The following is a 25,320-nucleotide window of genomic DNA, read 5'->3' as shown; positions in this document are numbered from 1 at the left end:
CCGAGAAGGAAGCAAAAAAGAACATCTTCAAAAAGGCGAAAATTCCAGCCCCCCCGGATATCTGCTTACGGGCGCTGCACACACACACACACACACCCTCACACAAAAAGCCATTGGAGGGGAGGAAATCGGCAGTGACAGCCGCCCAATTATGCAAGTATCCTGCGATACCGGCGTGCCTATCATAAGGCGAGGGGAGCACTGTTGTGGTAGAAAGCGGTGCGCTGCAGCTGCCCACCGCTGAGCTGTGGTGGTTCCAGTTTTTGGGTGTGTTTGCGTGCGTGCAGCATGCATCGCATCAAGGTTGAGAAATGGGCAAGATCTTTGTCCCATTTCAGACTTGGCCCCCGAGGGAAACCACATACTAGATTCCTACCTACCTGTCCACTGCAGCCATGTAGAGAGACAGGAGAGAGAGAGGCTGGCTGGAGCAGCAGGCGGGTTGAGTGTGCCGAGCCGGGGTGGGGAGGGGGGGGGGGGTTCAGAACGCCCTGCAGGTTCGACGATCGATAGCCCGGGATGTCTACCTAGTTAGTCGTGCGTAGAGGCGCAGGACCACCCAGACAAGACATGGGCAGAGAAAGAGGCAATCATCCCCGGTGTTTGCTCTGCTCCCCTCGTATGTGATATCGTGCCTGACGTACATACGGTGGTGCGGGGGGGCAGGGAAGAGGAAATAGAGGGGAAATGGGAAAAAGGGTCATGCTTCCAGGGGTCCTCCCAGCCAAGCAGTCCACACGCACGTGGCTTTTCTAGGGTATGGCTCCCGCCACCGGACGCCGCGGCTCCAGCGTGAATTCGTATGGTGAGACCTTACCGCCAGCCTCGGAGCTGAATGGTATGTTACCGCCAGTCGCAAAACATCGAAAGGGAGTGAGGTCTCATGGGACAACAGCTGGGATCATCAACTCTTCCCATGAATTGAGGCCACCCCCAAGCCACCTGCTTATTACTCCACCCTACACAAGACATATCATCCCCGCCCACCGACGAGGTATCAGACGACCAGTTCTATGTAAACGGAGAAGCCAAGTGAGACAAAAGGAAGAAATAAGTATTTCACGCTCCTAAAAAAAACAAACCGTTTGATATGGCGGCCGTATACAGTATTATCTATCTATTCAACTGTGCCCGGCCGTATCTCGCGTTCCGTCAACAAGGAAGTCTTGCTCTAATATTCCCCCCTTTTCACCATCGGCCCGCAACCGCCGTCCCTCAGACCTCCTCATCGCTAGCATCCCCAAGAAGCTCTCCCTCGTCCTCGTCGACGATGGCGTAGTCGCCCCTACCCCGGGCGAAGCTATCCCTAGTGGTGAACCTCCTGCCCCCGCCCCCGCCGCCCAGCCGCGTCCACGCGCCGCCGCCGCCGGTCCACCTCTCGACCGCGCCCCTGGCCGTCCGCCAGAGCGCCGTGGCGACGAGCGGCATGGCGACCGCCACGGCGACGACCGCCGACAGGGCGATGACCGGGTAGCGGATCCAGGGCCTGTCCTCGTCGAGGAGGGCGCCGCCGCCGCCGCCGCCGAGCCTCCCGATGCCGGCGACGCCGGCCCCTTGCTCGCCGAGGCGGATCTGCCCGAAGCTGGTGCTCCAGTTGCGCCACACGTACCAGCCGATGGCGCCCGCCAGCGCGAACGGTATCACCACGGCGAAGAAGATGGCGACGCCCGAGGGCCCCCTGTGCCTGCGCTCGTACTCCTCCTCGTGGCCCTGGCACGCCTGCGACTGGGGCGCCTTGTCAAACTCGGACCCGCCCACGCACGTCGTCAGCGGGATGCGCCGGTAGCCCGTCGGCTCGTAGAACTCGACCGCGTCCGGGTGCGCCGCGCACCAGTCCTTGGCCGATTGGGGCTGGAAGCCGGGCACGAGGTGGCACGCCCTGGTGTTGTCGAGCTCGAAATTGTAGTCGCTATTTCGTGGTTGTTTAGTAAGTACGTAGGAAGGTAAGAAGGGGAGACGGGACGAATTTGACAGATTAAAGAAAAGAAAAAAAAAAGGGGGAAAGAGGGGGGGGGGGTTGGATGCTCACCATTCATAGTCCTCTCGAGTGCAGCCGCAGTTCTCTTCTTTGTAGATGTGCTCCATCTTGAAGCCGTTGTAGCAGCTCTTCTCCGGCTTCTTGCGCAGGTATTGCGTGATGTGGCCGAACAGACAGCCGTTATCCTGGAGGGGATGCTTCGGCGACCAGAGGTAGTAATCCGACTTGCTAGGATCTTGCTCGTCGTACTTGCACTGCCTGTCGCTCAGGCCGGAGAAGTCGAGGTTGATTGTGAACATCTCGGAACCCGACTTGCCGATGAGCAGGACGTTCCTCGAGTTCCCGGACCGCATTGTGGCAACGTCCACAATCTCGACCTCCTCTTCGGAGAACTTGTAATCGGTCCAGGTAGCACCTTCGTCGGTCGAATAGGAGACCACATTTGTCGTCTTCTTGACGCGGCTCGTCTGGATGAGGGCAATGATCGAGCCCTGGTCTCCAACGGCCCAGGTCCACCGTCCCTTCTTGACCTGCTTCCACGTAATGCCGGCATCCGTCGTCATGTAGGTGTCGGCATCCTTGGCTGAGCCAAGAGAAGAGCCGACATTACCCCAGCCGAACATCAGCCCGACGGCGCTCTTGGAAGAGTAGGTCTTCCTGTGATCAACGCGTTCCGTGTAACCGTGGATATGCAAGGCGCAGGTCGGATCGCCCCTGCTGCTGCCGCAACCGAATGGTTTGCCATCGACATCTTTGTTCGGGGGCGGAAGGTAGCTCCATTCGGCTCCATCGTTGTGCGTCATCTTGGTCCGCAGCTCCTTCGGCACACCGTCCTTCGCGTCGCGGTTTGCGACGATGTTGACAAGCGCGACGCCTTCCAGACCAAGCATCTTTTCAAAGTCGACGTAGAACGAGTCGTCACAGTTGACACCCGCGATGCTAAGGACGTACGAGGTTCCGTTCGAGTTGCTCTTCATGATGGAGCCGTACATGCGATTCTCCTTCGTCTCAGTCACGACGAACAGGTTGACGGCGTGGGTTGAGCTGTCGAGCACCGTGTAGGCGTGCTGGTGAGGCACTTCGAAGTTGTAAGGGAACTGAGCCTCCGCAAATGTCTTGCCGTCAAGGCTGGCGAGGGCCCGGAGGCTCTGCGTTTCGGCGTTCTCCGTCGCGGCGACGATGAATTCCGCCATGGTTGCAAAGTTCTTCACATCCTCCTTAAGAGTGTTCTGGTGATCAAACCAGTCGTCGCTGGAAACGAGGTGGAGCGGGGTGCCCTTGTCGTCGTTCTCGCTGGCCCTCTGCAGGCAGATGATCTGTTCCACCTCGCGGCCGGGGTACTTGAAGGCGTCAGAGCCGGTGAACTCGCATCTCTCGACGTATCTTGCCGCCGTCTGCCAGTGGTCGCCCCTGTCTTTGCTGTAGGAGGCCACTAGGTGGCACTTGTCGTGCTCGCATTTCTCCCCCAGCCATAGTAGCCAGTTATTGTTGTCGGGATGGAACGAAAGGGGGTTCCTCTCGCGAGAGATCGGCGGGGGATGAGGCGCCTTGAAGGAATGGAAGTTTCGGCCACGGTCGGGCGTGTAGTGCACCGTTTCCGTCTCGGTGATGAAGAAGACCATGTCTTTGAAGTAGTGGTGTGGGATGATCCACAGTATGTCCTCAGAAGGAAGGTGTTTGGGCTCTGCCCAAGTCTTGCCGTGGTCTTGAGTGATCCATATTGGCCCTAGCCGCCTCGAGCTCCTCGGTCGGACAATAACCGTCTCGTCGTCTCCAAGGCTCGAGTCGCCACGCTCCAGGTAGTGTTTCTCCATCGAAGTCCAGTCTCCCTCAAAGACATGCTGGCTGATCTGGATCTCTCCGCTGCCTGGGGGTTTCGCCGGTGTTGTCGCCTCGGAGCACTTCCTCTCCACTTTGTCATCCTTCTGGGACCCCTTGGTCCTCTTGCATGTGTTACCCGGGATCAGGCGCCAGCCCGACGGGCCCAAAAACGTGTCGTCAGGCTTTGACCCGCCCTTGCAAGCTTCCTCGGGAGGGGTGATTGCGACCTTGGTGACACAGTCCTTCCCGTCACGTACAAAGTCGTAGTCACACTCAAAATCTTGGTCGCTGCACTCGCAATCCTCGGTCTCGACCTTGATATCCTTGTGCTCTTCTTTCATGAAGCACTCTGCGTCCTTTTTTCGGCGGTGGAATTTCTGCGTGTGACCCATCAAGCAGGTAGGTTTGCCTTCGTCATCGACCCTAGCAAACCAATCTTCCAGGTCACTCTTCTTGCAAGTAGCCTCGTGCAGGCCATCGAAATCGATGGCAATGACGTAGAAAGGCTTTTCGTCGCCGGCGCCTTGGCCGACGAGGATGAACTTCAAGGTCGTCGAGTCTTGGGTGGTGGTAAGGAACGAGGGCTGGATCTTGAGATCATCTGGGAGGGAGGCGGTCTTCCAACTCTGCCCATGGTCCAGCGAGTACTTGATTTCACTTATATCCACCTTTGCAGAATCCTTCACGGCAACTAGGATCGAACCCTGATCGCCGAACTCGTACTTGTGCGGACCATCCAGTCCCTTGATCCACGTGAGGCCCGCGTTGTCCGAAATATAAAGGTTGCCGTCCGAGTAGCTCGTCAGTTCCTCACCCGTGTTGCCAATACCCATGACTAGGCCAGGCGCGGGGCTCGAGAAGACGCGCCCGACATTGCTAAGGTCGGTAACTGAGTGGAGGTGAAGCCGCTTTCCATCCGCCTTGACTTCCTCGAAAGTGCGTCCGTCGTCGAAGGTGATTTCTGTGACGACCTTCTTCTCGGTGCTGGGCTTCCGTTCGACCTCCTTCCAATTATCGACCTTGTTCAGGAGAAATATGCCTTGGATGCCGGCAATCTTCTCGAAGTCGACATGGCCGTGTCGATTCCGGTTGGTATGCTCGATGTTCCGGGTGAAGTATCTGCCGTCTGAGTTGCTGGTGAACAGCACGCCCATCGGATTGGACGGCCTAGTCGTCATGACATCGATCTGGATGCTGTACTCGGTACTCTCTAGGGCGGTGTAAGCCTCTTGCTCAACGCGGTGGTCCGTAGGAAAGATTGCGCGATGCCAGTTGATGGAATTCTCCGTGACGTAAAGGGCCATCTCGTCGGTGTTTGCAGACGCCGCCGCCACAAGCAAGAACTTCTTGACAACGGCCATATTGACAACACCCTGAATGGGCCGGTTCGTGTCGAGCTTCGGCTCGAATTCATCGAGTGCCCCGCTGGCATTCGCAGCTCTAAAGAAATCATCGGAGATGAGTAGTCTTTGGTCCTGTTTATGGATCGAGTGAGGGTCGAGAGCAATGCAGAGAATGCGATTCTTGTCCTTAGACTCATCGCCCGTGGAGAACGAGCCCGAGGACTTGGCCCACCAACAACCAGCCGTGTTGGCCCTCAGTAACTTGGCGGGCGTCCGGAACCCATCGTCTGTATACATGGCCACCTCGTCGCAGTTGATGATATCGCAGGTCATGCCATTGAAGATGATGCGGTCGGGTATCTCGGCGTGGAACTGGAGGATGTCGCGCCTGAACTTGCTCATCCCGGTCTCGGTCTGAAACCTCTCCCACGTCTTCCCGCGATCGTGCGTCCGGAAATGCTGGAGGCCCTCTGTCAGGATGTAAGCTCGATCGTTGTCGTACTCGTGCATGAGCAACACGGACGAGTGCCCCTCAGGGACGGCGTCGACTATTTCCCATGTTGCGCCGGCATCTGGCGATCGGTATACATTGGAATTTGTCTCGTCTTGGAAGAGGATTACTTCGGAGTGTGTAAAATAGTTCAGGTTGGCCGGATAGTTGCTAAGCTTCTTGACGTGGAAGTCTGGGCCGTCTTTCTTCGCGCAGAGCGGACTCGAGAAGACGACGCACGCCAGCAAGGCTGCCGCCCTGTACACTCCCCTGGCCCTCATGGTTCGCGGCTCGGTACCGGCAAGATCATCAAGAAATCGGAGACGCGAGCGCGGTAGTGTTGCAAAAACAGGAAAGGAATTAGCGTTCTTTCCAACAGAACGTCAATACGTGGTCATTCAGCGCAAGGCCGAGAAGTTTGTCGATGTGGATTACGTGGGCAGTAATCGTCTAGGAATGCTTGAGACAGCTGAAATGTCAAGGTGGACATGTAATTCACTGGGCTGCTCTCGGCACGCAGCGCCACATCCGCGCGTCAGGTCGTCCTCATGCACTGAGGGTACTTGCCCAAAGGCACGGCCAGCGGCTAGATCGATGTACCAGCACCCCACCTGAGCTCGTCATATTCAACTACAACCTGCTCGACTACCTAGTCTCACGACTTATATCTCAAAGGCTTTCAGTAGCATCACCTCGCGCTCCGACAGGAATAGCTGGCCGTTTTATCCGATGAAATCGAATATTGTGGCTAACCTGTTCTCGCAGTCAACAAGTGTCTAATTAACCTCCCCCGCCTCTGGAGCCATGCTCTGTTGGGCTGGTAGAATTGACCGGAACCGGAGGAGAATTGGGTGGAAGGCGTTAATGGGATCCATAAATGCTGCTTCTTCGCCACCAGACACCCTTCAACTTGACAGATCATACCTAGGTTGTGAAGCCAAATAAATCGTTGGAACCGTGGAAAGACAGTGTTGAACACAGGCACGCATCTCCACTTACATACCTCTAATATACAAGTGACTCGCGGGGCTGCCTTTCAGGTTGTGGCAAATCGGTTCAAGTTAGGAGGAAAGCGAGTGTTCGCAATTGTAAAGAATGAAATCAGGGAATATCGTACATAATTACATAGATAGGTAGATCAACAATGCCGAGTCACCACGGTGCCAAATCAAATAAATATATGCCTTCGGAATGGCCTCAGCGATTTCCAACTCTTCGCCCAACCCACAACAATCTCTTACAGTATCGACGGAACCGGATCGCCGTCCAAGCCAGCACATAAAGATACAAACGTGTCGGGAAAGGGGAGCCAATCAACCAGCGCCTTAGGGACTATACAGAAACTACATCGGTCTTGCAGGCAGCTTGAAGGGGACTTGCAGTATATCAACTGGGAGACTGTAATATTTCTTTCCGATCAGGTACGTCCGGCGTCTACCAAAGACTTGGGCGAGCGAATATGTTCGATGTCCGAAGGTGAAATAGTCGCCCGACCTTGCGGTTCCCGGTTGAAACCGCAATCAACCCCTCTTGCTGGCCGTCTCTGTGTCCTGGTCAAGCAATGCAATACTAAGACGGTCCCAAATAGGGGGGCAGGCATTTATCCGAGCAAAACAAACAAAACAACAAACTATACACAGTTCAACATTAAAATGCCACGTTAAATTTGACTTCGTGCCCTCCGTCGCACATATATGTTGGCAGTAGCCGGTACGAGCAAGATCAAGAAGCTGTGAAGTAGAACGCTCTATCCAACCCAGCACACGAGATAGGGGACGTGGCGCCCATGTATCTTGCCAGTCTTTAGTTGGTGAAAACGATTGTGGCCGTTCCGTTTGGACTGGAGATGGCGGTCTGTGAAATGGTTAGCCACACAATGTTCCTTCCGTAGGTGACCAATAAATGACTTACAGTGCAGCCATTCCCACCACCAGTGTACACCCCATTCTTCAACGCGCATTGCGAGTTCACATCGCCGGTGATCTCGATGTTGAAATTCAAAGTGGCATGGCTGGTTGGGAGGTTGGGGAAGATGGAGATCCAAGTCACTCCGAAAGCGTCCCGGCCGAGCCCGATGTTGGTGGGGGCCCAGTTTCCTGCAGCATCTGGGAGAACCGAGCTGGTCCAAGTGCAGGCGTCCTGGACGGCGAGGTTCAGCCTGTTCACATAATACTGGGCGGTCGTCGGCTTTCCTTGCCACATATAGTAGTCGTTGGATGAGGGATTGGTCAACTCATAATGGCCACCAGGCTTGGTGTCAAGAGGGATAACCATGTTCTCGCTCGCCGGGTAGTCTGTGCGGCAAACAGCGGCCGACCCGGACATCTTGTTCTGGACGAAGACGTTACCAACACCTTGCTCGCAGATCCGGGGGTGCGAAGGCCGAGTCAACTCCAAGAAGCCGTTGCTGTTGCACCAAAGACCTCCGACCGACTGCCCGGTGGCACCCTGGGTCTCGGGCCACTGGGTCTTCTGGTAGCCCGGAGGGCATGCATACGAGCAGAACATTCCCTTGGAGCAGCCTCCGGAAATGGGAGCAACGATGTTCTTGATGGAGACACCAGGAACATACGAATCAGGCACCTGAAGACTGGTCCAACCCTGGGTGCCGACCCAGTCAATGGCGAGTGCGCCGTAATCGGATGGGAAGTGGGAGCAAGGAATCTTGCCGCTCGGGAAATTAGCATCGATGCCGGATGGGACAGCAGGAGCCGCGGGCGACGGAGTGGCGACCGGGGCGGGCGCGCTCGAGGACTTTTTCTTCTCGAAGAATTGGGCACCCGCGTCGGTCGGAACGCTGGCAGATGAGGTCGTAGGTGGGGGTGGTGGCGGCGGGGGGACAAAGGTGGGAGTGGTCTCGCCCACGACAATGAAGAGGCCGTCGGAGAGACCTTCCTCTGCCTCCTTGCTGTCAATCGTCTGGTCGCCCAACTTGTACTCGACAACCGTTGGTCCGGGCACAACGGCGGTGACCGTCACATCGCCTTCACGCTTCTCGACGGGCGATCTCGCGTGGTTCTTCGCATGGAGATGACGGTGCTGGTGCTGATGTGGTTGAGCAGTAACACCCACAATGAGGCTTGCCGCCAATGCGACCTGGGCGATTCCTCTCATTGTTGCTTCGATAATAGAGTACCAGTGTAGATGTTGCTTGATATCACAGGGAGTTGACAGAGAGCTGCCACAACAGAATGAATCAGCCGGTGCTCAGGTTGGAATCACGAAGGGGCCCGCTCACCTCGATGCGTGTAGGGTTGGCGGTTCTTAAGCGCAGTAATACCCCAGGTAATCGCCGTTCCAAATGAGCGTGGTAGAGAGCTTTGCTCTCAGTTGGGTGGAAGAAAGAACGAGACAACAGGGGGCGACAGCAAGTTGAAAACGAGTGGAAGGGAGAGTCCAGAGAGTGGCTAAGGTGAGGATGAAATGAACTCTCCAGGGAGGCGTGGGCTGAACGAATGTGAGGTGGTGGCGTGTGGCGCCGAGGAATTGAGGGGAGGGAATGAAATGAGCTGGTCCGAGAGCCTGTGGGAATGAGTGTGTAATGGGGGTCCGCGTCGGGTGGAGTCGCGAAATTACATGTCAGTGAAGGGGGGGCTTAGCCAACCAAACTGGCGAGGCCCGGCCACTGCGAGAAACAAGAAACAAGAAACATCAGCTGGTAACCCGTTTTATGATGAGACTATACACGTAATGTCACATATACACCGGGTCTAGGGCAATTCTGATCCCATTATGCAGCACAAAGAGCACACAATCCCGCGGTTGGTGGTGTACAAAATACGATTCCAGTCTGCGTCTGAAGTGCTGGCGCATGGATCTACACGATTTTCAACAAACAGCAATCATCATCCCCTTTTTAACCCCTGTCTTGCTGCCCATTCCCATTGGCTACGTCCAACGCGCCGCCATGTACTGTACCTGACTAGTCCAAATAAAGATGGCGTCCAGCAGATCACCCTGGACATGGTCAAGTTGCATGTCAACTTCGTCACACAGTGGGTACGAATGTACATCGCTATTTCAGGCTGCCACCCACTGCCACCCGGGCGGCAGTGCCACCACCGACACAACACACTTATCCGTGCACCATGATCTCGCTGACGTCGCATATTGATTGCTGCGAAGCCCTTCCACGTGTTTCGTTGATCTTGTTTCCCGATCGCTGCTACTGGGCTATTTTGCCTGAATGACCAATGAGCAAGCGTCTGGAGTCTTCTGGCTGGCGATTGATGTGCCAAACTTGCCAGTCTTCAAACTCTTCACCCTACGATCTTGGATTCTCCCCATCCTTCTTGGACAAGCGGGGGGAGGAAAGGCAAGATGGAATCCAACCGTTTCTGGACCAATGCTCACCTGGTCCAACGAGCCCTACCTTCAGAGGCTACCCGATATGGTAAGATTGCTAGTCGAGCACCACGTCAGGAGAGGATATCTCTTGGCCCAAAACCTGTTTGTTGCACCCTTCAACTATTCGCCTCGTCGGCTGCTCATAATGGGGTGGTTAGACTCCACGGCTAAGTGCATGAGACTGAGCTGGCATTCATCCCTTGGTCTCTCGATGCCGATAGCCTATAAGAGGAAAGGGTTCTTGCCGTAGATATATCTACTCAAATAATAGCCATGATAACCATCCGCGTTGCTATCTCGTCAACATCAACCCCCGTTTGTGTTGTGCCGAGACTCCCAAAGCGAGTACATACGTAAGTCTGAACGGCACGGTGCGCTTGAAGGTCATGAAGGCCATTGGGAACTTAGATCGACCCGACCGCATTCCCGGGGCCAGCCTTCTCCTTTATTACCCCTTAGCATCTCGCCTAGTACGAGTACAGCTTTACGAGCCCGCCACGTGCTATTCAAACATGCACCTAGCCGCGCAAAGTCATAATCAGGGGTGTACCCATATCTCTACGTTCCCATCAGATCTCCAGAGGAATCAACCTTCAAGGCATGCCTCTGCGGCTAGAAAGCATATCGGGGCCCACTGTGATGGTGCTTCTTCCACGTCATCACGTAGCTAGGGCAGCGTCAGGTGCTACAATACCGGGCCATCGCCGGCCCACAGGGAAGCACAGATCAGCATATGAGAAAACTGTTGACCATCTTCCCCAGGACGTCCCTCCCGTTCTCATCTGCCCTGTCCCTGGCAGCACGAGTCTAGGATGTTGGTTCTCTGGTCCACATGAGACCTACTCTTGCTCTACTCTTGAATACTTTCAGGTCCATGACCGGCTCTCAGTTTGGCGATCAAAGCTGAAGGTTTGAGGGGGGCAATCACCCCTTGTGCTATCTGATGGAAGAGGGGTAGCTCCAAGATTCACTGTTCTTGCTTATGGGCTCTGAGACGGGCCTTCCTTAATATTGCGACAGGCAATTTGGACGAGTATCATACTCTCCAGCCCCCTCACACTCCTTGCAAACATATTCTGCCATCGAGAAGGGCATGGTGGGTTCGCTGAGGACTTTGCAGTTAGTACACCATCGGTGGACGTATGCCAGCGCAACTGGTTGAACACTTATCCAGGATGAGCTCGCCAGTGTCCGCCCAATCATCATTGTCAGGCAATAACGATATGACAAGTTCAGGAGAGGAGGGTATGACTGCCTTTCGATGGAGAGGCGAGCCTTCAGTTATCACTGAGGTTATTCGCATAAGCCCCCATCCAAAACACGTCCAGGGTCCGTACAAAGGCCTAAGAAACAAGCTACGTATGGACCACGAGGGCGATCAAATAACGGGTGCATAACTGGGTATATTATTTTGGGTGAACCAAGAGGCGACAGCGAACCGGAAGGCGTGAATCGATTGTCAACGGTGAACGTTGCCGATGCGGGGGACTGAGCTTTCCCACAAGGCCTGGCCAGACCTGGGAGGTTTACTACGTCGTGGACGGGAGGGGAGGTATGCCGCGCTCCGCACCTCCCCCCGGCTTGCTTGGAAGACTTGATACCTGAACCTTGGTTGAGCCTGGTTTTACCGTCCTACTTGGCGAGGCTGTCCATGCTGTCGATGCTTTTGATACGGATTACGAACTCCATTTCGCAGGCGACAGCCCTGACTGAGAGGAGCCAAGGCCGCAGGCCCTTCTTTGGTCCCTGAGCATACCACCGGGGGCGGCATATACGGGAGGACCGTGCCTAGGGCTGAGGCCGAATGGCTGCTACTGACCCTTGGGCTCAAACTTGGCCACATCCCCGTGTCCGCGCGGCGTCGAACGGGGCTCTGCAGGGGGAACTGGCGCGTTAAATCATCAGATGAATGCTTCTCTCCCTTGCCTCCCAAGGCTGGAATCAATAGGTCTCCACGGATTATACGATTGAGCTTGAACACTCCTGTAAGTATACACCGTAGTTGTGGAGCTCTGGTGGCGGATTGGACGAGGGATTGATTGAGGCGAAACACCAGTTGTCTTGTCCCGTTCGTTGGTTGAGTCAAGACAAGTCAGGAAAGGAGTTCCGGGAAACTTAGCCGAGCTCGACTCGGATGATCATCTTATGCTGGAAGACGATGCTCCCCAAAACCGGGTCGCGACTCGTGAGGCTCGCGCAGAAATGACGAGGGCATTGTCTCGGGCTGATCATCGGGAGATCGAATTCGCAACTTTGAGGCGTTCCAGAAGAGCAGCTTCATGCATAGATCTGACCTAAGGGCATACAGTGCGTGCAGATCGAAGTCACCGTTATACCCGCCGGATTTCCGTCTCCCAATGAGATGAAAGGCACTGCCGCACCGTATACCACTCCCTTCCAACAGAGGTCGAATGCACACAGGCGGGTGCCTGGGCAACGTGTGCTGCTGAATCCGTCGGGTTCGTCCCATCGCCAATTGAATAGCAGCTACTGCGTAGGTCTTTGGTGGCTGGCCGTGTGGAGCAGACACAGCCACTCTTACTCATACGAAGAATGAGTTCCAACTAGTTTGCCCGCACTGTGAACAACTAGTGATCGCTTCAAAAGACTCTCAAACTGCAATTGAGCCTGATATCACCTTCAACGTCGGCCGCAAAAGCTAGAATTATCAATCCTACACATCGATGGAAAGGAGCACAAACTGATGGTTTGTTGTCGATATTACTTGTAAGGAGGGGAAGAGACTCAACGATCCAACATACACTGTGTAGATGTCCCCACCAACAGGATCGACTCAGACAGTCAGCCTAGAAAACCAGTCGTGATTGGCAGGTGAGCGTTTTGACAAAAGCTGACGTCCTGAACTGTCAGCTTGGAGCAAATACGCCACATGTACATATCCCTTGCACAGTTTTACGCTCTTTCTAAAGACGGCGGCTTGTTGTTTTGAGCAGCATTTTAGGCTTAGTGCTAGATCACTGGGATACATTTGTTCGTCACTCAGGCACCGGGGAGAGACAACACGCCACCTGAAGTTAGAACAGACAGGCAGGGCCAACAGACATCACACGGTGCAGCGACCCTCTCGCACCGTGCCCTTCTACTTAATCCATGATTCCATAGGCTCCGGCCGGGGTTCTGGGAAGCGCACCAGCCATTTTTCAGTCTCCCCATCAAGCAGCTGCCCGGCCTTTTCCTTCCTCACCTTGTGAGGCTCATCACCCACATCTAATCGCAAAGACAATCCGCATCTTCTCTTAATTGTTCCGCACCGCTGTGCAAGTAGCTCAGATTCGCCCATTATTCCGTATTACGGCTGATCTAAACCGAGATTACAGCCGCCAATTAAAGACAAGGTTTACGCCGTCCGCTTTTCCCGTCGCATCTTCCATTTCTCTCCATCGTGGTTTCAAAGCTCTCGCCACGATCTCCAGCCACACATCAAAGCCTCGCGATTCCGTCACCCGGCGATGCCTCTTGGGCGGCGGTGAGCTTGCGAGCCCGGTTCGAGTTCGGAAGAGCTGCTCAAGAAGGCATAGACCCCTTCTCGGATTTCTTACAGTTTGCTCTGCGCTGCAGCATCCGCCTAATGGCGTCGAGAAAAGGACCGGACGCCCCTCTCCTCACATCTATCGCACCGCCATCTTCAGCCCTCTCAGCTGCTGGCGCAAGCGACGCCTTTGCGTCTGATCCGGCCCGCGCAAAGTCGCTGAAGAGGAGTCGTGAGACAATGCCAACGTCGCCCGACTCCGAGTCGGCCGGCGATATGTCGCCGTCCAAGATTGCGCGTCTAGTTGGCTATGCGAGACAATCACCCCCGCCCCCGACCGGGGCCGTTGCGATGGAGGATGAGAGGCGCGGGAGCGAAGACGGACAGCGGTTGCATTTGGCGAGTATGGGCAAGAACGCGAATCAGAAAATATCGACTGAACTGATATCTGGAGCATTAGCTATGACCCGCCTACAAGACGCGTCGCCCACGACCAGTAACTCGGTCGTCGACACCGCCGCAAGGGCGCTCCAACCGCCCACCATCCCGCCGCCGGTTGTTCCTCCCGCAGAGATGAGGGATGCGAGTCCACACAGTGCAGCTAGTGGCGGCAGCGGTGCCGCGCAAGTCGTGGAGAGTCCAGCCGAGATGGACGTCGATGGTCAGAACGACCGCGCCTACGCCCCGCAGCCGGAAGCGCCGATGGAAGACAGGTTGAGTACATCGCTCTCATACCCCGGTCTACCCGCCGACGCTTCGATACCGGCTCCCGCCCCTCCCCACAGAGGAATGAGTCTGCCCATGGGACCTTCCCATCACCCAGATGCGGCACCTCGGTCACCTTCGTCTAAGAAACACAAGTGCCCGTACTGCAATACAGAATTCACGCGACACCACAACTTAAAAAGTCACCTCCTCACACACAGCCAAGAGAAGCCCTATGTATGTGAGCAATGCCAAATGCGGTTCCGACGTCTTCATGACTTGAAGCGCCACGGCAAGCTGCACACTGGCGAGAAACCCCATATCTGCCCTAAATGCGACCGAAAGTTTGCACGGGGGGACGCATTGGCTAGGCACAGCAAAGGTGCCGGTGGTTGTGCCGGCAGGAGGGCTAGTATGGGCAGCTTTGTAGGCGACGAAAGCTTCGAACGCTCAAGCGTCGATGCCAACGCTTCCGCCATGGCGGGGATCATCTATGAGTCCGCCGCAGACGGCGACATGGCTGAGGAAGAGCGGAGACGTCAAAGCCTACCTAGCATCAAGGCGGATCACATTGCTAGCCAACCAGCCACTGAGGGATACGCACCGCACGCCCGAACGTACCCTCCGACGGGAGGCCGGCCAGCCCCGAGCGGTGGCCTCTTCCCACCTAACGTCGACCGGGGCACATCGAGCTCGAACACATCGCCGAGCATGCCGAACAGCGCCACCAGCGGCCATACGCCAAACACGAGCATTTCTTCAATGCCTATGAGCGCCGGGAGCTCCTCCATGTATTCGCAGAGCGGCATGACCGAGAGCCCGAAGCCTCTGAGCCCTGCAGGCATACAACCGAACCACGATAAGCGGGCCCGGTCTCCTGGCCTGAACGCGCAGTATCCGCAGCAGCAGTTTGGCCCTCGGCAGCAAGACCTACCTCTTGCGTCAGGATTGCCTCAGCCACCCCATGGTATGTCAGATGCGGCCCAGCTAGCCTGGCTCTCTCAATACCCCCCTGCTGACGCAACCAAACACGAAGGCGCATCACAACCAAACCCAGCTGGCACGTCGGCGGCGGCACCGACAAGTCAGCAATCTGTTGCCCATGGGAGGACTACAAGCGGGACAGCACAAGCACCACCGAACAGTAGTGCGGCGGCGGGTGTTGATAACGCGAACAATCTCTTCGCATCGGGCGAGCCTGGCCTATGGATGTATATCCAAACCATGGAGGACAAGGTCAGGCAGTTGACAGACGAGATATCCGCCATGAAGAGAACAGAAACACAACTCATGGAAAAGGTGGCGACTCTCGAGAAGAACGAAACTACCTTGACGGCCGAAATTGTGGCGCTCCGACAGCAGCATTCAGCACGACAGGATGACCCGCAGGCCCAGCAGTAACTGGCTGAGCTGTGACAGGTCTGACAATTCGGAAATGGCGGAGGTGTCATTGTTGTCGATATTTTCTTTTCTTTTGGTCTGATAAATTTCGCCAAAGAGTATATCCAAGTTTCGGGGTGGGAGATGGCGTTCCGTGGTTTTATTGAAGATGGTATCCAGCTTCTTGTTTCAAAAGTGATTTTCTTTCTCCATTCCGTCCCCTCCCGTTTTGGTATCCTGAAGGCGGATATGTGTGCCAATTGAGGACTCCATTGCTCAGACCAGACGTTCCGCTTTCCAACTCTGTCATTGCTGCAGCTACCTTTCACTAGAGAGGATCGTGACCTTTTGTTCAGTGTCTCGTGGTTGGTACCTGGCGGAGCTTTGGCGGTCTTCAAGAAGACCTTGTGTATACTATATATATATTGATTCCTCGGTCAGGCTGCTCGTGGCAGCAGATAGATGCACATGAAAACCTCTTGGCCATTTTGTGTCTCCGCTTCCCTGAAAAACAAAAAAAAACAAGCTCTGGCAAAACCCAATCTGATTTGGCAGCTGGCAGCTCTGTCCCATCTGTACCACGCAGCTTATAAGTGACGCTGGGTTTTGCGCTACAGGGCTGAACCGCACAGATTTTCGGGCAGTACCGAGGTAGGTAGTTTTGCCAAGCCTGAACTGCCTGGGTGGGCACGGTCCAAAGCTGGGGATCCACTTTGTAACGTCATCGTTCTCCTGACCTTTCCCGCCCTCCTCGACTTTCACCCTTCGCAATGCGCCATACGGAACGCTAACCTACCGACGCCCACGTTGCTATCAGGCATTTCAGACCTTAACTCTTCCGTCTACTCTCATCGCTTGTGATTTCCAGCCGAAGTGGGACATTAGCTCTTTGCTCGACAGAGCTAATGTAGGCTTTCCTTGGAAGTGCTCAAGGTCCTCAAGGGGCCAGACCTAACGTTCGGGCAGCTCCGAGATCCGCTTGTCCAGCACCTACATTGCTTAAATACTGTGAGTTACCTCACACCACTCTTCTCTCCCCTGGAGTTTCAGCCCAAGTGAGCTTGAGCTGCTCTCTCCCTTGCGCCCCAATAATGGATGAGTGTGCGAAACAAGCTCTGGCTCCTGGAAGGGAGGAGGACCGTCCGGACCAACCTGTAGATGCTTCATCCAGGAGGGTTGGTTTTGGAAAGAAGGCTCGGCGCAAGAGGCAGCATCTCAAAGGCCACCAAGGCGGCAGCAACGGTCTTCAAAATGCTAACCCAGCCATAGCCCCTGTGGAGCCCCGTCCGGCTGCTCCGGTTACCTATGAAACCAAACGACCATCCCTAAGCGGACAGAACCTGGACCACGAGTGTACAGCTTTTGTAAGTCTTGCAAGAACTCACTCTGCGCGGCTATTCACCGACTGACAAATTCCTCTACGCAGGACCCTAACCTAATATCCCCGCGCAATCGGAACATCAGCTCTCTGCCCAAACAGGGAAATAGCCCAGAAATGATGGAATCCGGTGCAAGCCCTGCACCAACATATGCGGAGGTTGCAACGATAGATGATAGCTCACAAAGGGAGACTGTGACGATGGACCTGCATTCTATGCATGGCCCAGACGCGACCACCGACTCTCCGGAGGCCAAACTAGAGGCCAAAGAACCTGTCAGCAACGGTGTTAAGAAGACCTACGCTGAAGCTGCGGAGTATGGCAGCCAGGTACAGAACGGCTGGGGCCACAAAACTACGGGTGCCGATGCGACCGACCCACGGCAACGCAGCTGTCGGAACGGCAATAGGCCGCCTCGTGGCGATGATGGTCGCAAGATACCCAACGGCGAGCCACGACACGCAAACGATGCAACAGAGCGCCAGGCTGCAACATCCACAGACGATCAGGAGAGAAACCAAGACAACACCTATGTAGTGAGAGCTGGGATCAGGTTCGCCCCCTGGAATGTTCCCCTCAAACGCAGATTACAGACGCTCGCAGTCTTCCTGCATTCTCTTAGCATTACCATGCTTGTTTCATTGTTCTTCTTCCTCTGCGCCATTCCCCTAACCTGGCCTCTTGTACTTCCCTATTTGATTCATCTTCTCTCCTCGAACGTTGCGACGGACGGGAAGTTGCGGTACAGGTCGGAGCGTTTCCGGTCGCTACCCGTGTGGAAATTATTCGCAGGCTACTTCCCGGCGCGACTCCATAAGACCCAGGATCTTCCGGCAACCAGGAAATACATCTTTGGCTATCACCCCCACGGCATCATTTCGCACGGGGCGTGGGCGGCGTTTGCCACCGAGGCGCTTGGATTTGCGGAGAAGTTCCCCGGGATAACCAACAGCCTGCTGACGCTGGACTCGAATTTCCGCATCCCCTTCTACCGCGACTACGTCCTCGCCATGGGGCTGCGGTCCGTGTCCAAGGAGTCGATTGGCAACATACTGACGCGTGGGGGCCCAAACAACGAGGGGATGGGCCGGGCGGTGACGATCGTCATCGGCGGGGCGCGGGAGTCGCTCGAGGCGCAGCCGGGGAGCCTCCGCCTGATCTTGAAGCAGCGTAAGGGGTTCATCAAGCTCGCGGTGCGGACGGGGGCAGACCTGGTGCCGGTGCTGGCGTTCGGCGAGAACGACCTCTACGACCAGGTCAGCCCCAAGGCGCACCCTTGGGTGCACACGGTGCAGATGTTCATCCTGCGCGTGTGGAAGTTCACCCTGCCGTTCCTGCACGGCAGGGGCATCTTTAACTACGACGTCGGCCTGATGCCCTACCGGCGACCGCTGAATATCGTCGTGGGTGCGCCCATCAGGGTCGCACAGGCCACGGGGGGGTTCGTCGACCCGGCCGAGGTTGACCGGCTCCACGGCCTTTACGTGGAGGAGCTCCAGAAGATATGGGAGACGTACAAGGACGAATTTGCGAGGGGTCGGAAGGAGGAGCTGCAGATACTCAAGTGAAGGGGGGGCGGAATGTTGTCGAGTGGGTAATTTCTATATCTTGGCCAGCGTTCGGCCCCTTTTTTCTCTTTTGTAAAGACCCGACTTGTATAATCTCGGGATTCTGGTTTTCTCGTGTGATGCGGGATATGGTGGACCGGACTCAGGGTAACCGGACGGGAAAGGGGTTTTCACGTTAAACGGGGTGGCGCATGGAAGCTTCCCGTGTCGTCACAGGCAACTGGCAGGGACTTGTTAGGGGGCCAATCAGAGGCTTGAGAGGTGGTCCATACTTCAAGTAACCTACGATATTATCAGTAAGCGAAAGATAGGTGTTAACCTCGATATCGGCAAGTGTTTGTTTGTATTGGTAGGCCAATGGCTACCCAGGTAGGTGACAGGGACCTGCTTTCTCTTCCTGGGTGGTCTCATAGAAGAAGAAGAAGAAGAAGCTCTCACTTTCATCAGCCGAAGCGTTGGGCCGAGCCACGTTGTTTGCTTGTTTAAGGTTGAGAAAACTCGTGTAATTCTCGGCACGGGTCATCACCATTGGGAACGGTTGGCCGCTGCTGCTTCATTGCACCACATCTACAAGCAACCTGGAGCCTACCTACACCGAGATCGACCAGCCCCAGTTTCCCAGAGAGGTCGAAGGATGGATGTCAAACATCGAACACTTGTCACAGTTGAATAACCGAGCCTGCCTCCAATAAACAGTAATAACCCGCATTAAACTACTCAGAATGCAGTCTTTGGACGGTGCGCTGTCACTCCCCATCGTGTCCTAGCTGCATAAGGTTTGCACGCACTTGCAGGCTTCTGCAGAGATACAGCAAGCCGAGGCATTGCCGGACCGTGACGAACCCTTTTACCACAAGACGTTTTCCACCGATACCTGTGCCAGCACCGTCGACCCGATGGGGTCTTCTTCCATCCCCTCTCCAACCGCTCTTCTCTGAAAGATCACGCTCGATCATGACTGTGTGAAGCAAAGCATAAATCTGGTCTCCCATATTTTCTTCAGGAACCCGCCAGTTGCTACGCCCGACCCCTACGTAACTCTGCTAGTTGTGCCGACTCCAAGTGACAAAGTCAGACGATCTGCACAAAAGCAGACACGGCTTTCTGGCAGACGCGTATCAAGACTGCGGTAGTCGTTCTATGAAAGCCACCACCGCCTCACACGCCTATGGCCTAGAAATCCCCTGGGGCCCCAGCTGCCTATAAGTAGCCGTCCGGAAGCCACGACTCCCATGCCATGGACAACGACAACGGTGTCCCGGCTTGGAAGGAGGAGACGCCGTGGCCACGGGCCCGGAAGCACTATGCACCCGTCCTCGTTGCAGTCGCTTTGGTTGCCGCCGTGATCATCGTCCCAGTGACGCTCGTGGTACTGCCTCATCAGAGGCATTCCCAGGTACAGGATTTCCGCTCGTCCTTCGCTCGTCCGTCCTCCTGTGCTGAATGATCCGTTTCTGCTTGCACGTTGAGATCACAACCCCGAGAAGAATGGCTAAATGCTTGTATATCCTAACTAACCTGGCCTCTCTTACCCTCCCCTATTCTTCCCTTCCCCTTCATATCAAACTAAAGCTTCATGCCCCTCTCTGTTTTACCCTATGACCTTGGCTTCCCTGCATGTTTTACACTCCTCCTTGGCTCCGCACCACACCCTAGCTTAGATGCCATGAAGGCGGCCGTCGCTTACTACCCCTTTTTCTATTTCGCGCTGCTGACCCCAGCCTGCCCACGCCAGCAGCAGCAGCCGGCGCCAGCGCCTGACCCCCTCACCGGCCCTCGAGTCGATCTCAACTACACCACATACGTGGGCTCGCAGCTGCCCAATGGCGTCAACCAGTTCCTGGGCATGCGATACGCCGCCGCCCCACTCGGAGACCTCCGATGGCGAGCCCCCCTCGAGCCCCCTTCGACAGGCCAGGTCCAGCCCGCCCTCCAGGTAGGTTATTTCCTGGGAACCGTGCCCCATGTCCAGAGCTCAGCCAAAAGGTCCTTAGTTTCGGTCGATATGCCTGGGTCTCGGCATGCCGTATCCGCAGGAGGGCCACGACGAGGACTGCCTCTTCGTCAACGTTTGGGCCCCCGCCAACGCCACGGATCATTCGAGATTGCCCGTCTGGGTGTTCATCCAGGGAGGAGGTATGATTTCGAAGCCCCCATTGATGCACCCCCTTTCCCCCCCAGATGGTTCCCCTGGCTAAGATAGATGACCGGCCTTGTGCGTAGGCTACGTCTCGCTCACCAACGCGAACTGGAACGGCACCGATGTCGTCCAGAGATCGGGAAATAACATCGTGATGGTCAATTTCAACTACCGCGTCGGCCTGTGGGGGTTCCTTGCTAGCGAGAGGCTCAGACAGGACGGTGACCTGAACATCGGCATGCTGGACCAGCGGCGACTCCTGCTGTGGGTCCAGGATCATATCACGAAGGTGTGTATCACATCCACTTCGATCGTCGGGCAGCGCCTCACAGGCTAACTCTGCCGCAGTTCGGAGGCGACCCGAGCCACGTCGTCATCCACGGAGCCTCGGCGGGCGCCGGGTCGGTGGCGCTGCACCTCACGGCCTACGGCGGGCGCGACGACGGCCTCTTCGTGGGCGGCGTGTGCGAGTCGCTCTTCTTCCCGGCCCAGCCGTACCTGTCGGAGCTGGAGTGGCAGTTCGACCGCGTCGTCCGGCAGGCCGGGTGCGGCGCCGCCGACCGCACCGCCCAGATGGCCTGCCTCCGCGGCAAGGACACGGCCGCCCTGCAGGCCGCCAACGTGGCCTCGGCGTTTCCCGGGAGGACGGCTCCGCCGACGCCGCTGTTCTACTGGACGCCGTGCGTCGATGGTGTCATGATCGAGGACTTGCCTTATCTGCTGTTCGAGGAGGGTAGGTTTATCAGGGTGCCTGTCCTGTTCGGAACCGACACTGACGGTAAGTCGTTCCTCTTCTCTCTCAACTGTTTTCCCGCACTTGAAGCATGAACCGAGGAACCTAACTCCCCAAAAAAGAGGGCTCCATATTCGCCATCGACGCCACAACACACGACGAGATCGGCACCTTCTTCCAGGACAACTTCCCCCGGCTAGCAGCCAACGACACAGCCATGATCCTCAACCGCTACGCCCTCCAACCAGCCCTGCCCAAGCACGGCCCCTGGTTCCCGACCGCCAGCCTTGCGTACGGCGAGGCGACCTTCATCTGCCCGACGATCAACGTGCTAGCCGCCCTCGCGGCCGGCGGCGGCGGCGGCGGCGTCGCGCCCCCGGCCCCCTCGTCGCTGTCGTCGTCGTCGTCGTCGTCGTCCTCGTCGCCGACCCACGTCATAGGCCCGGACATCTTCGCCTACCGGTACGACGTCCGCGACGCGGACAACGCGGCCGCGGGCCTGGGCGTCCCGCACATCTTCGAGGCGGCGGCCGTGTTCGGCCCCGGCCCGGGAGGCGTTGGCGCCGCGGGCCCGGCGGCGGCGGGGTATGGGACCTACAACGCGCCGATAGTGCCGGTTGTCATGGATTACTTCATCTCGTTTGTGAGGGCACTGGATCCGAATCCGTTCCGGGATGGGGGGGCGCCTAGGTGGGAGGGGTGGTGGAGCGGGTGCGGGGGCGGCTGGTTGGGTGATGGTGATGGCGGGTGGGCGGACGACGGGTTGTGGAGGAGGGGGCCGAGGAGGTCGTGGAGGAGGCTGGTGATCGACACGGGGAATACGAGGATGGAGGACGTGCCGGCGGAGCAGGTGGACCGGTGCGACTTTTGGGCGTCGTTGGCGAGCACCACGCGGCAGAAGGCGAGGAAGGGGTGAGGATGCAGTGCAGCTAGATCACTTTCCCGGCACGGCTTGTGCCTCTGGGGTTTGCATTTGGGCGATGGCATTTGGGCGATAATGGGATAGACACCTGAGTTGGCGACGGAGATTGCTGGGGGGGATGGGATTGCCAACCCAATATGTGACGGGATCATCACTCGAGTTCTTCATCATTAAAAGATCATTGAAATAGAGAGCATGTTATTCATCACTGCCACGCATCGGACGCGTGACCCCTTGTAAAACGCATCTCATGACGCCTTCTCGAAGTTGGTCTGATAGACAGCCACAGCCAGCAGTCTCTCCCCCTGACCGTCCCAGAGCGACGCACAGGGGACGACAGGACAACTACCCAAGTCGTCCGCGGACAGCGCGACGGCGCCGACATCCGTGTACAACAAAGTTGGGGCCGGGGGAGGAGACACACTAGCGTCTGCACCCGTCGGAGAGGCAGGCCAGCGAGGTAGCAGGCCGCCCAGCTCGCCCAGCAGCGCGGGCACGGTCGTCTTCTCTTCTGCCGGGACCGGCGGGTGTCTCAGGGCGATGACGCTATGTACGAAGAATTTAGCGCCGCCGCGGAGTTTTACCACGGCGTGCTGTGCTTGCAGCCTCGCGGGCGGGTCTGGACCGGAGGCGGAGGCGGACACCAGGTGCACGCTCTCGGCGGCCAGGCGGGCGAGGCCGAGGTGGGCGTGCCACTCCACCTCCGCCTGCCGGGGGAGCTCGTGGACCTCTGCGGCGAAGAAGAACGGCACCGGCCGCGCCTCCGGGTCCTCTGCCTCCAGGACGGACCAGTCCGGTAGCCTGTGCGGCTCCGGTTTCTCGGCCCCGGCGAAAGACATGTAGAGAGGGTTGTACTTCCTATCCCAAAGGTCGGGACCGCCCCATTCATCTTCGGCGTCGGCATCGGCGCCGGACCAGCGATGGGCCGCCGTCCAGGCCTGCGCGGCCAGCGCTGCCCGTTCCCTCGTCGATACGGCTCCTGGGGAGGCGGCAGCGCGGGGGAGGTATGCCACCGCACTGGCCCACCACTGCACGCCCATCTCGGCGCCGACCCGCCACAGATGCTGCAGGGACAGCGCGAGCTGCAGGTCCAGGGCCCCCCGCGGCAGGTCCATGGTCGCCGGGACGAGCGGGATCTGGCCGGCGACGTGCACCAGCCTGGGGGGCGGGGCGTCTGACTCCTCACCGCCGCGGTAGGCCGGCGTGAGCGGGGACACGATGGCCTGGCTGTACGGGCCGATGTTCGCGGGCGCCCAGTACGACCTCGACTGGACGTGGAGGCCCTGCCTGTCGCCGGGGGCGAGGTCGTGGTGGACTGACAGGTAGAGGGCGATGTTGCAGGTCGCGGGGAGGAGATCCCCGCTCGATATGGTCACCCTCGAAGGGGGGTTTGGCTCAAAGAATAGGGAGCCGTAGATCTTGTTGACTGTTGGGAAGTCGGACACGTGCCTCAGGATTATAACCGTGTTGATAATGGATGTGGGAGGGAGCGAGGACTTGCCCAGTTGTGTCCTGACAGCCTCGACTAAAGAGGAGGTTTCGGCTTCGATGGAGGACCGGCAATCCAAGTCCCCGACTACGCACCACTGCCGCATTTTCAACTGCGACGTGTGCTGAAGCAGCCCCAAGGGAAGATCATCTCCCCCCTGAACACCTGAGCCAGAGACGTCGTCACCGCCGCCGTAACCTCCCCCGGCGGTCAGCCCCTCCAGCAAAGCGACAAACCTCGCATCGAGCAACCCCGGTATCCTAACCCGACCACCGGCCGAGCCACTCCCCCCCGGCCCCCCAGGCACCTTCTCCTCGACCCGCGCCCCCCGTATGCTAAGCCAAGCACTCCCTCCCCCCTCCCTGACAACGCGCCTACCTGCCTCAGGAATAACAATCCTCCTCCTGAACAGGTCCCCCGGCCCATCCACAACGAGCGTCTCGAACTCGCCCCCCTCCCCCAGCACGGCCCCCTCGGACCCGAACCGCCTCATCGCCCGGCGCACGCGCGCTCTCCCCTCGGGCCCGGCCACGTCCTCCCACAGGAACGACTCGTCCAGCCCGCCGCTGGCGACCTTGACGACGCGGGCCTCCAGGCCCGCGCCTGCCATGTCGGCCAGGAGCTGGGAGCCGTCCTCTTCGTCTTCGGCTGCTCCGTCGTCGGAGGCGGAGGAAGGGGGCAGAGGCAGGGAGGGGTACTTCCACAGGTACGCGAGCGGAACCAGGCCTAGGCGGGAGGCGACGGACTCGACGCGCGTGCGCTGGTATGTGCTCAGGATTGCGCCGGCGGCGAGGGCGTTGGCTTCGGGGTGGGCGGCCATGACGGCGCGGAGGAGGGGGAGCATGGCCTCGGTCTCGTCTCCTGGGCGGTCTTCGTGTGAGGCGGCCTCCCAGCCGCCGCCTCTGGGGTTGGCAGACGGGTGCACACCGGCGTGCGAGTAGTCCTTCCCGCTCTGGGCTGCGGACCCCGTGATGGGGTGGCGGTACAGGGGGATGCTGGTGGCGTCGGCGTAGAGGGGTATGACCTGGTGCCCGACGGTCTGATACATGAAGCTGTTGAGGTCGGCCTCCTCCTCCTGCTGTTCCTCCTCCCATCCCTGCGACAGGGCATGCGGCGTGCTCGGCCCGGAGGGCTGGCTTCCCGGGAGCACGGCCGTGCTGAGGGCGTCCGGGGAGTTGCCGGATGGCGTTGTTTGCGGGTAGAGATTGGCCAGGGCCACGACGCGGTGGCCGTTGGCGCGGCAGTGCAGGAGCGAGAAGAAGCTGTCCTTGCCCCCCGAGACCAGCGCGATGACGTTCAGGCCCTTAGGCGGCGGCCCGCCCGGGGGCGGGTTGGGCGGCGCCATTCTCGGCCGGGGATCGGGAATTGGGGGTGCAGTGAAGATCTTGGCTAGAGTTCCGAACTTGGCCTGGCGTTTGAATATCGAGGTATCCCATATACTCTCGACTTGATGCTTTCATGTTCCCCAGATGTACCTTTCACAGCTGGGTAGGTACTCTCCGTGCTGCCGGTACGATTGGATTGACTCTGCCAAG

At 57.6% G+C, this 25,320-nt stretch overlaps 6 protein-coding genes across 6 annotated transcripts; 3 read left to right on the top strand and 3 right to left on the bottom strand.

Annotated features, from left to right (window-relative positions):
• Window positions 1-1,215: 1,215 nt before the first annotated feature.
• On the bottom strand, window positions 1,216-5,913 carry QBC33DRAFT_449415 (uncharacterized protein; the record flags this gene model as incomplete). Its single annotated transcript, XM_060424519.1, has 2 exons — window positions 1,216-1,909; window positions 2,030-5,913. 2 exons carry the CDS (start codon window positions 5,911-5,913, stop codon window positions 1,216-1,218), a joined length of 4,578 nt encoding a protein of 1,525 aa, XP_060284536.1.
• Window positions 5,914-7,333: 1,420 nt separating this feature from the next.
• QBC33DRAFT_371417 (uncharacterized protein) lies at window positions 7,334-9,065 on the bottom strand. Its single transcript, XM_060423989.1, has 3 exons — window positions 8,871-9,065; window positions 7,544-8,810; window positions 7,334-7,486 (listed from the first exon to the last, which is right to left on the bottom strand). The coding sequence occupies exons 2-3, from the start codon at window positions 8,744-8,746 to the stop codon at window positions 7,436-7,438; spliced, it is 1,254 nt and encodes a 417-aa protein (XP_060284535.1). The 5' UTR covers window positions 8,747-8,810; window positions 8,871-9,065; the 3' UTR covers window positions 7,334-7,435.
• A 4,390-nt stretch (window positions 9,066-13,455) lies between these two features.
• On the top strand, window positions 13,456-16,055 carry QBC33DRAFT_489404 (uncharacterized protein). Its single transcript, XM_060425446.1, has 2 exons — window positions 13,456-15,238; window positions 15,284-16,055. The coding sequence occupies exons 1-2, from the start codon at window positions 13,569-13,571 to the stop codon at window positions 15,573-15,575; spliced, it is 1,962 nt and encodes a 653-aa protein (XP_060284534.1). The 5' UTR covers window positions 13,456-13,568; the 3' UTR covers window positions 15,576-16,055.
• Window positions 16,056-16,282: 227 nt separating this feature from the next.
• Window positions 16,283-18,884, top strand: QBC33DRAFT_568678 (DAGAT-domain-containing protein). Its single transcript, XM_060430516.1, has 2 exons — window positions 16,283-16,918; window positions 16,981-18,884. Exons 1-2 carry the CDS (start codon window positions 16,646-16,648, stop codon window positions 18,499-18,501), a joined length of 1,794 nt encoding a protein of 597 aa, XP_060284533.1. The 5' UTR covers window positions 16,283-16,645; the 3' UTR covers window positions 18,502-18,884.
• Window positions 18,885-20,167: 1,283 nt separating this feature from the next.
• On the top strand, window positions 20,168-22,417 carry QBC33DRAFT_606711 (Alpha/Beta hydrolase protein; the record flags this gene model as incomplete). Its single annotated transcript, XM_060432313.1, has 5 exons — window positions 20,168-20,437; window positions 20,496-20,637; window positions 20,725-20,930; window positions 20,990-21,419; window positions 21,497-22,417. 5 exons carry the CDS (start codon window positions 20,168-20,170, stop codon window positions 22,288-22,290), a joined length of 1,842 nt encoding a protein of 613 aa, XP_060284532.1. The 3' UTR covers window positions 22,291-22,417.
• On the bottom strand, window positions 22,418-25,320 carry QBC33DRAFT_606703 (adenine nucleotide alpha hydrolases-like protein). Its single transcript, XM_060432312.1, has one exon. It carries the CDS (start codon window positions 25,128-25,130, stop codon window positions 22,545-22,547), a length of 2,586 nt encoding a protein of 861 aa, XP_060284531.1. The 5' UTR covers window positions 25,131-25,320; the 3' UTR covers window positions 22,418-22,544.

This window comes from Phialemonium atrogriseum (assembly GCF_030411735.1).
Source record: "Phialemonium atrogriseum strain 8032-3 unplaced genomic scaffold QBC33scaffold_9, whole genome shotgun sequence".
Taxonomy (NCBI): Eukaryota; Fungi; Ascomycota; class Sordariomycetes; order Cephalothecales; family Cephalothecaceae; genus Phialemonium; species Phialemonium atrogriseum.
The sequence above is the reverse complement of the archived record's forward strand: the minus strand, read 5'-3'. Positions and strand labels throughout refer to the sequence as shown.